The sequence below is a fragment of the Phascolarctos cinereus genome, unplaced genomic scaffold (assembly GCF_003287225.1).
Source record: "Phascolarctos cinereus isolate Bilbo 61053 unplaced genomic scaffold, phaCin_HiC Scaffold_726;HRSCAF=1367, whole genome shotgun sequence".
Lineage (NCBI taxonomy): Eukaryota > Metazoa > Chordata > Mammalia > Diprotodontia > Phascolarctidae > Phascolarctos > Phascolarctos cinereus.
In genome coordinates, this window is record NW_027556098.1 from 221,295,650 (window position 1) to 221,308,389 (window position 12,740).

Genomic DNA, 12,740 nt, shown 5'->3' on the forward strand with positions numbered 1-12,740 from the left:
TCCCAGGTAATGCATTTATAGTTTTGCTTCTTACCATTTTTCTTGCATTTGCACCTTATTTTTGACTTTTTATTATATTGCTGTGGCCTTTTTAATGTAACTTTTTTTGGTTTATTTGTCACATAGCTTATAGTTGGGAAAGTGATTTTAAATTCTAACAGAGCCCTCTTTCATCTCTTTTTATTCTGGTTTGTAAAGTAATACGATGTCATTCATTTCATTCATTACAGTCATTAATGAAAATGCTGAATAGAAATGACTTGCAGGCAGAAATACAACTTTGTTGCTCCTCCCTGTAATCCCCCATTCCTTCCATCAACACTTGGTCATTATTTTTTAGCCTTGAACTAATTATGAAATCCACTCAACATGTGTGAATTAGTGTGCAAAATCACATTTTTATAAAATAGTCATTTAATGAACATTTATCAAGTACTTACTATGTGCCTTATGTATTACCCAAACATAGATGGTAGAGTTGACAAAATATCTAGCTGTTTCTTTAAAAAAAGAATCAGTGCGAGTCTTAGGATTTCCATCCCTTTTAGGGAAGACTGTAGAGAACTCAAAATTTCTTTTAAAAACAGGGAAATGGAATTTGCATGAGTGAAATATGAGAGATAAAGAAACCTTAAGCATTTCTTTAGGGGAGAAAAGAAGTGACTTTTGCTTAAGCAAAGTACAAAGAATAAACATTTTTAAACTAGAACTTTTCAAGCTCTAGACCAGACTGCTTAGCCTTTGTATCATGTGTGCGCGCGCCCCCCCCCCCACCCCCCATGGTCATAGTCTGGTGAAGCCTAAGCATTTCCCCTTCCTTGAATAATGTTTTTAAAATGCATACAATAAAATGCATAGTATTACAAAGGAAACCAATTATATTGAATTACAGCTATTCAAATATGTATTTTATAAGCAAGTTTTTCAAACTATAGATTAAGAACCTTTGCTCTAGACTATGTTTCCTTCCACTCCTTTAAGAGTCTGTAGATGATTTATGAACATGACTGTAGAGGATCCTTTGGGGTGGACATCTGGCTTGCTGCTCTTGATTTTATATGTCCCATGAGCTAAGAAAAGTTTTTACATTTTAAAATACTGTTTTATTTGATTTAAAAATGTGAAAAACAATGTTACCCATAGGCAGCCCCCTGGTCCATTGTTTGCCCACAAGTACTTCATTTAAGGGAGAGGATCTGTTAATCTCCTGATGAAAACTGAAAACTTCTAGACTGCTGTGTGGCTTTCGAGAGCTTCAAAATGAATCATCCCTCAGACCATGGACTTTTCCTCTAGGTGCAGGGAGCTCCTGTATTTATACTGTGTTACATTGCAGTGGAAAATTGCTAGTAACCATGAAGGGAGGAAACATAATTGCAACATTCTCTCTCTTCTCTCTCTCTGTCAGCCAAATGGTTTGAATCATGCAATCTTCTCATTCTGCACTGTACTTAACAGGGAAATATAAGTGTTTCCTGTATTTTTTCCTTCATTCTAAAAGTTATATGCAGATATCCTCCTCATACTTTCTTATATTCTTTTTTATTTCCTTTTGTTTCCCACTCTTCTTTTACCTAGTATTCCCAAGGTACAGTGGAAAGGGTGCTGGACTTGTTGACGGAGGACCTTGGTTCAAATGCTGGCTGTGCTCCCTACTCTCTTGGGCAAGTCACTTAATCACACTCCAGGCCTCAGTTTCCTTATCTGTAAAGTATGGGAAGTAGACTAGGTGGCCTTTAATCTACCTTCCAGCTCTAAAACCTATGATCCTATGATGGCCTCCACTTACCTCTAAGTCTGTTTTCTTTTATTCTCACATTAGGTATATTGCTATTTGGCAAAATTGTTGGCTGCTCTTCCAAACTTTTAATCTATTTACCTAGTTTTAGGGAGAAAGCGGGCTCAATCATGTGCTGTTTCAGTGTCCTATCACCTTTGGTAAAGCAGTACCTGTTTAAATTTATTTTAAAAAGTGAATTCTGTAATCTGTTGACCCTTTTATTGGGTCATAGTGGTTTGGGGGGAGGGGGTTCATTTTTTGATAGCAAGGAAGGTATATAGAGAAATGAGAAGCCTTTTTTCCTCTTTTTCTCTTCCTGCTTTGCTTTTGGACATGCTTTCCTTATTGCCACAGAGATTATGTTGTGATAGAAAATGATGTTATTGCCCAAACTCCATGCTCTGAGATGAACCTAGCCTGGTATTGTGAAGAGAAAGCATGTTATTCAGGAGAGGAGCTTGAGGAGGAGAGCAGGAAGAGCTTCATTTTCTCACTTGAGTATCTCATTTGTGCGTCCACTGTCTCTCTTCCTCACTCCATTTATCTCACTCACAGTCTTGTATTTAATGAACTCTTAAAATTTTCATGAGGTCATTAATGCATACTTGAAACTGTACCCTTGAAGATGAAGTACTAGAAGCAGTGATAGCCTGACCAAATTGAGACCTATCAAATATTTTAGCTTCATGTTATTTTTAAATCCTACATGGTTTTTAAAATAGGGCGGTCCTTTTCCTTTCTTTTGCAGGCCCTTCAGTTTCATTTTAGGTTGTGAAACAATAGGGACAGCTAGGTGGCTCAGTGGGTACAGCACTGTACTTGGATTCAGGAAGATCGGAGTTCAAACCCTACCTCAGAAACTTTCTAGCGCTGTGACCCTCTACAAGTCATTTAACCCTGCCTGCTTCAATTTCCTCATCTGTAGAATGGGATAATAATAGTACTTACCTTTCAGGGCTGTTGTGAGCATGGCATGAGATATTTGTAAAACCTAAAAGTGCTATGTGAATGCTAGCTATTATCATTATTATTATTATTACTATTTAGTCAAATATAGCTTCAGATTTCACATAGCAGATTTTATGGATAGCTTACTCCTTATCTGTGCATTTTCTTAACTTTTTGCATATAAAGATATCAGAAAACTTATACTCACCTCACATTCCAACCCATGCATTTTTCCACTCCCCTGATGCTTTGACTTGGCTTTGTGAGTTAAAACAACAAAAACTCCTAAAAAAAACCTCCCCAAATTAAATCATGTAATATTACTACTGCTTTTAGGTTAAGTTACTTACTTCTGTTTAGACATTATAAACTCATGTATTTAGCAGCTTTTTTTTGGAGGGGAGGTGAATGGAGTGTGGCAATTCAGTTATGAGTTCATATGGAACTCCCAGTGTGGATACTTCCTCCTTGGATACAGATAGGCAATTCTTCTATCACTTATATTGTTCCTAGGAGCAGTAAGAGGCTGAGTGACCTGCTCATTGCCAAGCTACTGAATCAGAGGCAAAACTTGAAGGCAGGTCTTCCTGACCCCAGCCCTCTGTATTTCCTACCTCATGCTTCCTCTGTGGAGAGTGATTCTTGGTAGTTTTGTATGATGGGGGCCATCATCTGTTTCATTTTGTCAAGGGATATGACTGCTCTTCCACTTGAAATCTGGGGATGGGGGTCTGGATAAGCATTCTCTAAACTGTGATCCCAGAACTGACTATCACTGACATGAATAAGGATTTTACTGTTAGCGTCTGTGTTTTCCTCTTGCTGTTCCTTTCTTGTCTATATTCATTGAGGAAAGAAAAAAAAATCAAGAAGTGATCACCTTAGGGGAATAGTAACGATTCTCTTAAAGAAACAACACTGATAACATAGAGTTCATAGCAATTCTATATATTTGGGGCAGAAATGCTTTTGGCCTTCCTAATTCAGTTCTCCAGCTCCCTACCCTTCAATTCAATGAACATTTCACCTTTTATGCACCATTCCTTGCAGGAAGCACTGGGAAAGATAAACCCTGTCAGTTAGGCAAGCACAGATTTTTCCCTCATAGAGCTTGCAGGCCAGCAAGGAGATAACTCCCATACAGACTGTGCATGACTGTTTCATATGTTTCTAGGTGGCCCTTGGGAACGTCTTAGGAGTGCTTCCCAGTCCAGCAGATCTTCTGAGACCCAGCGGACTTTACTATATTCAGGAGGGCAGGGTTATGCCACATACAGATTGTATTCTTGCGTTATTGATAAAGCAAAGGATTTAGCTTGCAGTCTTGTTACTCTGCTGTCTTTCCTAAACATGGAATTTGCCATGAGCAATAAGAATCAAAGATAGTCACCTGATTTTTTGCCCCACATATTTAACTTGTAAGGTCTAAAACAGCGTCATTAGGACAGAACTACACCATTGCTGCTATTTAACAGGGGTCCATTTTACAGTTTAGCAGCCAGTTTGGCTATTCCTAACATAGTCTTTTAAAGAATACTTCAGAATTTGCGTTATTTCATTCAGTCACTATATATATATTTTGAGTGGTCATTGTTTCAACTCTAATTTATTATTGATCTTTCAGGCCCACAGCAGCAGAACTTTTAAAATGCAAATTCTTCCAGAAAGCCAAGGTAAACTGCTTCCTAACTCTCACAAGTCAACCTGCTCTTTTGAGATGATGTTGAATTTCTGTGCATCTTAGTTGATTTTAACTGGTGGAATGTTTGTTTTACAGAATAGAGACTATCTGATTGAAAAGCTGCTCACGAGGACACCGGATATAGCACAGAGAGCCAAAAAGGTAAGGTCCTTTGGTTGGTACGTCCCAGTGGGAGTATGTTCCATTGACAGAACTGGCTTTCCTAGGGAAGTCAGGAAGCCGCTGTGTCAGGCAAAGATAGATCATGTAAAGACTGATTTTCTGGTTGATGATTTACCAAAAACCCTCCTTTTTGCTGACAATTCTGTCCATTTTGCTGCTTGGCTATGTTTTCACATTGGAATGACTAAAACTCAGCAGTTTTGGTAAAAGGGGAAAAGAAGGTTGTGGGAAAAGAGGCAGGACCTATTGAATAAAATGAGGTTTTAGGATTTCAGATGTACCCAAGCCCTATTAGCAGTGATGATAATTGGGTATTAACGGGCAAAATCAGTCAGGGTTTCTGATGTAGTCTTAGATGACAAAAATAAAAATTGGTTGGTTTTGGTTTGAATGAGTTCTGGGCTTTGGGTATTTGCTCATAAAAGATCTGGAGCCTCTCCGCTGTTAGACCATCTTTTTATTTGTATGGGCTGATGAGAAGAATTAAAGTGATGTTCACCTTGGGCTATAGTTTTTAAAGTGGCTGGGTTTGTCTATTACAGATTTTGTGCTAGTATATTTGGAGATTTTATTTTATGTTTGGCACACAGTCAGAGAGAGAGATCATTTATTTTAAAATTAGAATAGGTATTTTTAAAAAGTGCTAATTTTCTATACATATTTTGCTTTTTATGAGATTCAGGAAAGTTGGGTTTTGGGTTATTTTATTTTCTATTTTAGTAGCATGGTAGAAAATGATCTTTTAAAAACACTCTAGAATTGTTACTTCAGTAAGGCAGTGTATTTATTAAGTACCTTAATAAGAAAGGAGACAGTAAGCTGTCTGAACCTGAATATTCTGAACTATGAATAAGATTGTGAAAAAAATTTACAAAACAGTTTCCAGTTATTGTCTATGGGAATTACCATCATTGAACATTAACCTCTTAACACTGCATTTTATTGAAATTTTATGTAACATGACTGAATTTAGCTGACGACTTCAAATTCAAGTTTTAAAGCTTTTCTGAAAAGGACTTCAAGGACTAATCTCTTAGGACTCTAAGTTACAGAATTGTTGCTGAATTTCTATCCTGTGAATTCCTCACACTGATAAAATCATAGATCTGGACTGGGAGAAAAAATAAAAGCTTAATTACAGAGACATTTAAGGAACAACCTTTATGGGGTGAGAAGCAGATAACTAGAAATCTTTAAAGACCCAATTGGATATAGAATACCCATAAAGTAGATTTATCAGTAAGTATAAATTGTATCAATCCATCTACTTACCCACATTTATGGAAATATTTGAATAGTAAAATAATAATAACATGATTTAGTGTCAATTTTATTTGTCCTGGGGAGTGATTGGTTGTTTCCAAGTTCTGTCAGGTGTGAACTTCTAAAATGTATATTAAATAGCCCATTGGGTTAAGGGAGCATTATGTTTGATGATAGTAAGAGGAAGTGTGAGGACTTTTTTCCCTTTTCACAAAAATATATTTATTTTGAAAATCAGTAATCTATTCTGTTCAAATTTAGAGTTAGATACCAGTATGAAGTACCTCAAGCATCAGCCTGTACCCCCAAGACAAAATTTTAGATAATGATCTTAAGTAAATGTAGTGTATTTTGTCTTTGTGTTCCTGTACTTTTTGTTTGTTTTCCTTGAAGATGTCTAAGGAGAAATAATGTCTGCCAGACTCTTTCTTAGTGTAGATGGTATGAGAAGAAGGTGGGGGAGTTCATTATAATTTTGAAGTAAGGTACTGCCAAATCATATTTGTGAGCAAAATATGCTTTTTGTGGACATAATAATTTTAAAGAAATTATTGATTAGATGGCATGATAATACATGAATAAAATTGAATACCCATATAACCCCTACTGCCTTTTATCTTTCTGTTAGATTCAGTGACTAATATTTGTTTCCTAAGGCAATTTCTCCCTGATAATTTAGAATTGTGGGGGCTGGATTTCTTTACTTAAGTGTTTGCTGAGTCATTTTTGTAGTTTTTTAATGAACATGTAATTATCCCCTGGGTGACATTAAAAGTTGCACTGGAAAATTCCACATTCCTCAAAAGTAAGATGTAATAACAGATTTTGCCAATTTCAGTCATCTACATTAATATTTCCCAAGGAAATATTATTTATTGATCAACGTAAAATGAAGTTGGCATTGTTGACATAATTTTGTTTCTAATACCTCGTTGAAGCATATAGGATTTTGTGATAGCTTTTTAACTAGACTGACAAAACTATTCAGCTGAATGTTTTTCATATAATCAGTCGGCAAGCATAATATATATATATATATAATAATGAGAAATTAACATTAACAGGGTACTTTGTTAGGCTTATTAATAAAATGTTTGGATATGATTTAATCTAACTCTCCTGTTTTACAAGGAGATAAAATGAAGTTTAGATGTAGTTTTTCAACCAAATCCTCTGTCACTTAATTGCTGCTTTATTGTGACATTGGGCAAGTCATTGACCCTTCTGGACCTCAGTTTTTTGATCTGTAAGATCAGAATTGGGCTGGATCACCTTCAAGGTCACTTCAGCTCTAACATTTTGAGATTCCAAGATTTTAGAACTACCACTTACAGTAATCTTGTGTTTATTTTCTCATCTCTTAAAATGAAAGATGGTCATTGAAAGGAGAGCTGCAGTGATCACAAAAGCACATACCCTCATGTTAGGAAGTGAGCTTGGAAATTAGGTAGTCCAACCCATAACTGAACAAGAATCTTTATAAATAATAATTATCATTGTAATAATGTCACATGTACATATATAACACTTTGGCTGTTTTATCTCATTTAGTTGCCACAAAAACCCAGTGAGGCAGGCCCTCATTTTATAGTGGAGGACATTAAAGCTCAGTTACATGATTTGCCTGAGCCTCACACTAGTAAGGACTGAGGCAGGCTGTAAATCTAGATATTCCTGATTTCAAGTCCACTGTTTCATCTGCTCCTGCTCCTCTAATGTCTGCTGCCTTTTTTATTATGTACTCAACAAGTCATCACCTTACTTAAAGACAAATGATTAAGAATTCACTCTCCCTTACTGTGTTACTTGTTTCATTTTTTAATAGCTCTCATTGTCAGGCGATACATCATGGCATAGGGTAGAAGATCTTAATCTAGGGTCTGTGAACTTATAAATACACACCCACGCACCCAGCATTTCAGTGTATTTGGTTTCCTTTGTAATGTTCCATATTTTATTTTATGCATTTGACAACATCATTCTGAGAAGACATCCATAAGCTTCCTTAGGTTGCCAGAGATGGTGTGGAGAGAGGGGAATCAAATGTAGACTCAGGAAGAGGTGGGTTTGGGTTCCTCCTCTGATGCTTACTAGCTATTTGGTCATGGGCAGGTCTCTCTGATTTTCAGTGCCATCTCTCTTAAGACTAATATTTAAAGATGAATTGCTGATTTACATTGATGGGAGGGTTTCCACACCAAGAATTCTTCACACTGTTGAAATTATTAGACTATATCTAACTTTCCCCTCAACCTCTATAGTCCCTTCCCCAAAATAAACAAAACATAAACCTCTACCTTAAAAACAAATTATCAGGAAATTTTACTTTTATTATCTGGGGGCAAATATTCTTCTTCATCCTGACAGCCTTTCACAATTTTAAGAAAACTGTTATGTCTCACTTGATTCTTCTGTTGACCCAGGCAGGAATCCTCTCCTTGATTCCATCATTTGTCATATGTTACAGTTTCTGGTCCTCTCACCATCTTGGATTCCCTGTTCAGGACTTACTATAGCTCTTCAAAGCTCTTTCTAAAGAGAATGTACTCCAGTTTAACAGTCTTCTGAAATGGGGTACTTCAAATAAATATGCAATAGACGTACAAATATATGTATGCTATATGCATGTATATAGAATGAGATATGTATAGATAAAAATCACACAAAGCCAGAAAGGAGTGGGAAAGAAGAATTTAAGTACAAAGAGTATGTACTTGGGTCATTTTTTTGGACAGTTATCTTTTTTATTTAGTTGTTAATCTTCTTCTCTTTGACCCTCTCTGTCTCAGCTTATTTTCAGCTTCTAAGTCATCTAAACCTTGCCCCTTTTTAGAATATACAGTATTTCATAAGATCGTAGGGTAAGTGATTTAGATCTGGAAGGGGGTCTTCCAGGCCTTCTTGTTTAAATCCCTTATTTTGTAAATGAGAAAACTGAATTTATTAGAGGTTTAATTACTTGCCCAAGGTTAGACAGTTTTCTTAATTTAATCATTTTGCTTCTGATTTGTGTCCTCTAACCTATATCCCTCTGTACAGTTTTTGTTTGTTTTCTTGAGGTATTATTTCTTTATCAGGTTCTCTTCTGCTCTTTTATAGTGAAATCATGTGACATTACTGTTTCTGCCCTGAATTGTTTCTCATCTCTTATTTCGGCTCTGCTTTTTTTCAGTTGAATAACACAGTATGTTCGAGTGCTTTATAATCTGATTTTTAAAAGAAGAATATTAGTTTGCAATGCAAGCAAAAGCAAATTTTGTTTTCCGCATATTTGTCTAAGAAGATCATTTGCTGAGGCCAGTGTCTAGGCAATAGGAGTTTCTAGAGAATGTGAAATCTTCACATTAGTGTCTTTAGTGTCATTAGTGTTTTTCTAGGACATGACTTTCCATTCTTCATGTTCATTACTATTTGAGAGCTCTCTCAAGATTTTCAACATGATCCTGCAATCTTTCTCAAATGCACAAGGGAAAAATGTATTTGTAAATTCATTTTAGAAGAAATGACTTTTCCGCTAACACTTGACATTGTTAAAAAGTCCTTTTATCATCCAGCTTACATAAGAAGTATTATGGGGAAAAATGAAAATGTGCAGGTTCGTGTGATTTTGGTTTTATTGTTTCTTGATTTCAAAACACATTAGTAGGGAATTCATTCTAGCCATATATACACCATCTTTCAGGATTTGTTTAAAAACTTATGATAAAGGTTTTGATGGTGATTTAAAAAACATTTTTAGAGTCTTTGATATTTTGCACTGACCTGGCATAGGCTGTTGTTTTAAAAGGCTATATAATATTTAATAGGTGGCCTTTGGTAGTATAGCACTGGTCTTGCAAGTTAGAACATTTAAGTCCTGTCTCTAATACATATGTCCCAGTCACCATGGGTGAGTAAATAACTTTGATCCTTAGTTTTTCTCAACTCCAAAATAAAGATATTTATATTTGGGGCACTTGTCTCAGAGCAGATGTTGTGACAAATGAGTTTTGTAAAGTGTAAGGCACCAGATATGTATAAGTTGTTGTTTTTACCAAACCTGTGATTTCTTTGGAGTAGGGAATGAATAAACTCTGTCTAGCAGATCAGATTGGCAACTAATCTGTTGTTGAAGCTGAGAGATTAAGCGATTTGCCCAAATTCCACACAGCTGGTGTGTGTCACAAGTGGAACTTGAACCCAGATCTTCTTGACTGGGAGAGCAGTTCTCTGTCAATTATACCCCCTTCTCTAATTTATGATACTGATAAATAATAAAAATAAAAGGCAGAAAGATAATACCTGTAATGTGTTTTGCACATCATGGGGTATGAGGTGGGGTGGAGATTTCCTTATATATGCAAAGGGGAACCTTTTGAATGGTTGTATGACTGCTTCTTATAGCATGAATGTGCATGCCAGTATATGCACATTTCTTAAAGTAGGCTGGTTTTTTAATGTTTTTCTTCTTTTCAAAACACTTTTGTTAGCTCTATGTACCTAAGGTTACTTCAATGTGAGGTGCTGTCAAACTTTGTTTGTTTGTCATTTTGACTGGAAATGGATGCAGCATCAACTTCAGATCATCGCATGCTAAACTCTTCTATTGGTGCTTGAAACAATCCCTTAAGATTCCTGTGAGATTCGTCAGGCTAAGATCGAGAGCAACTGTTCTGTTCCCACTCAGTGACCACTGGGAAAGTACTTTAATCGCTCTGTTCAGTAAATTAATTTAATGTTTACTTTGTAGTGTGCCATTTGTTATTTTGTAGTGTCTTACAATGACTCTGGTGACATGAAAAGTCAGTAGCTCAGTGTTTTGGTGTTACTGGCTCTCTTAAATTCTCTTCTTTTTATCTTAAAACTCCTTGACATCATGTCTCTTCTCTCCTCCTTCCCAACAGTCTCTGATAATGAGATGTTGATAATAATAATAATAATTTTATTCTATGTTGATAATAATAATTTTACTCTGTTCCCTGAACTTGACAGTTCAACCCCTGCCTCTGTACATTTGTACAGACCTTTCTTCAGGCCTGGAATTTACTACCTCCTCACATTCTCCTTTCAAAATCCTTGTCTTTCTTCCCTGAAGCTTTAATTAAGGTACATCTTCTCTTGTGAAAGCCTGTCTGATACTCCCTCCCCCCATTTTTTTCCATTAAATTTTTTTTTCAGTGAATAAAAATCTTTTTTTTCTTCCCTGTAACAAATATGCACAGTCAAGCAAAAAAATTTTTATGTTGGCCATGTCCAAAATTACATGTCCTATAATTCTGTACCCTGTGAGTCTGTCATTTCACTGTTATTGATCATTGTGTTGATCAGAGTCCTTAAGTCCTTCAAAGTTGTTAATTTTCACAGTGTGGTTGTTATTGTATTAATTGTTCTGAATCTGTATACTTCGCCTCAGTTCATATAAGTATTCCCAGGTTTCTCTAGAAAACCATCCCCTTTATTATTTATTACAGCACAGTAATATTTCATCACATCCATATTTCGTAAGTTGTTCATCACTTCTTCAGTTGATAGGTACCACTTAGTTTCTAGTTCTTTGCCACTGCATTCTTGTTATTATTTATCTTATTCTCTTTATTTTTCAATATACTGTGCTTATTTGTGTTTCTTTTATAGCCATCTAGTAAAAGGTAAATTCCTAGTGAACAGCGACATTTTTGTCTTTGTGACCCCAGTATCTAGAATGCATAGACACTGAGTAAACCTTATGATGTTATATACACATATTGTTATTGTTATCACAACTGCTTACATCTCTGTGATACACTTAGCATGAACCATTTACTATTTATGTGTCATCTCACCCTCCTAAGAGTCTAGGATCCATGAAGGTAGGGACTTTTTGTTATCTAACCTCTATATCTCCTTCTGTACTAGGTCACACATCCATTTGGAGCATATTTTGGTGTGTGGTATGCAGTGTTAGTCTAAGCCTAATTTCTCCTAACTTTTCCAGTTTCCTGAACAGTTTTTGTCAGCTCATGAGTCCTTTATCCCAGTTGTTGAGGTTTGGGGGTTTATGAACACTGTACTATCATGTTTGCTTCTGGATCTCACATACCTAATCTATTCCACTGATTAACCTTTCTGTTCTTTAATTAGTTCCAAATATTTTTGATGGTTACCATTTTGTGGTGCACTTTGAGATCTCTATCCCTTTCCTTTCTAATTAATTTCATTATTTCCTTTGAGATCATTGATCTTTTGCTTCTCCAGGTGAATTTTGTTAGGTTTTTTCTAGCTCAACAAAGTAACCCTTTGGGTGCTTTGATTGCTGTCATGGAAAAAGTAAATTAATTTAGGTAGTGGCCATTTTTATGGTAGACTGGCTTAGCTGTTAGCAATTAATGTCTCTTAGTCATTGTAATTTCATAGCATTTAATCATGATTGTTTTGTTGTTCTTATTCTTTTCCTTTGTATTGTGGTAGTCATTGTATGTATTGTAAATGAGCTGAAAGAAAATGTTCTGTCAGTATTTTCCATGACGCCACCTGAAATAATTGTAAAAGTAGTAGCATCTGTTTTACTCTTCCCTCCCTGATCCCAGAGCAAAACACGAGTCCAAATTATGTTTCTTTTTTTCACTATTGACTGTATGACTCAGAGGAGTATTTTGACTTTTCTGTCCTTTAATTTCCAACCTGTAAAATGAGGATAATATTTGCTCCTATGAACTCTCAGGAGTGGTGTGAGCATTCATTTTGGATCAGGCATGGGGTGCTTGCCTAATTGGTTGGTTGCTAAATGTCATAAAGGTAGGTAGTAAATGGCAGAAATGGAGTTTTTTGTGAAGAAAACATGTTATAAACCTTACAGCATTATATACACATATTGTTATTGTCACTACTGCTTGCATCTCTGTGATACGCTAGCATGAACTATTTTCT

General features: G+C 35.8%; 1 protein-coding gene across 3 annotated transcripts in view; it reads left to right on the plus strand.

Moving 5' to 3' along the window:
- The window catches only part of STK39 (serine/threonine kinase 39), a 314,192-nt gene that overhangs the window by 148,988 nt on the left and 152,464 nt on the right, over positions 1-12,740 (plus strand). For all 3 annotated transcript variants that reach the window (XM_020990905.2, XM_078146983.1, XM_078146982.1), the window contains exons 9-10: positions 4,353-4,401; positions 4,506-4,571. In XM_020990905.2, coding sequence (XP_020846564.1) covers positions 4,353-4,401; positions 4,506-4,571 — 115 coding nt within the window. The remainder of the gene's footprint in view (positions 1-4,352; positions 4,402-4,505; positions 4,572-12,740) is intronic.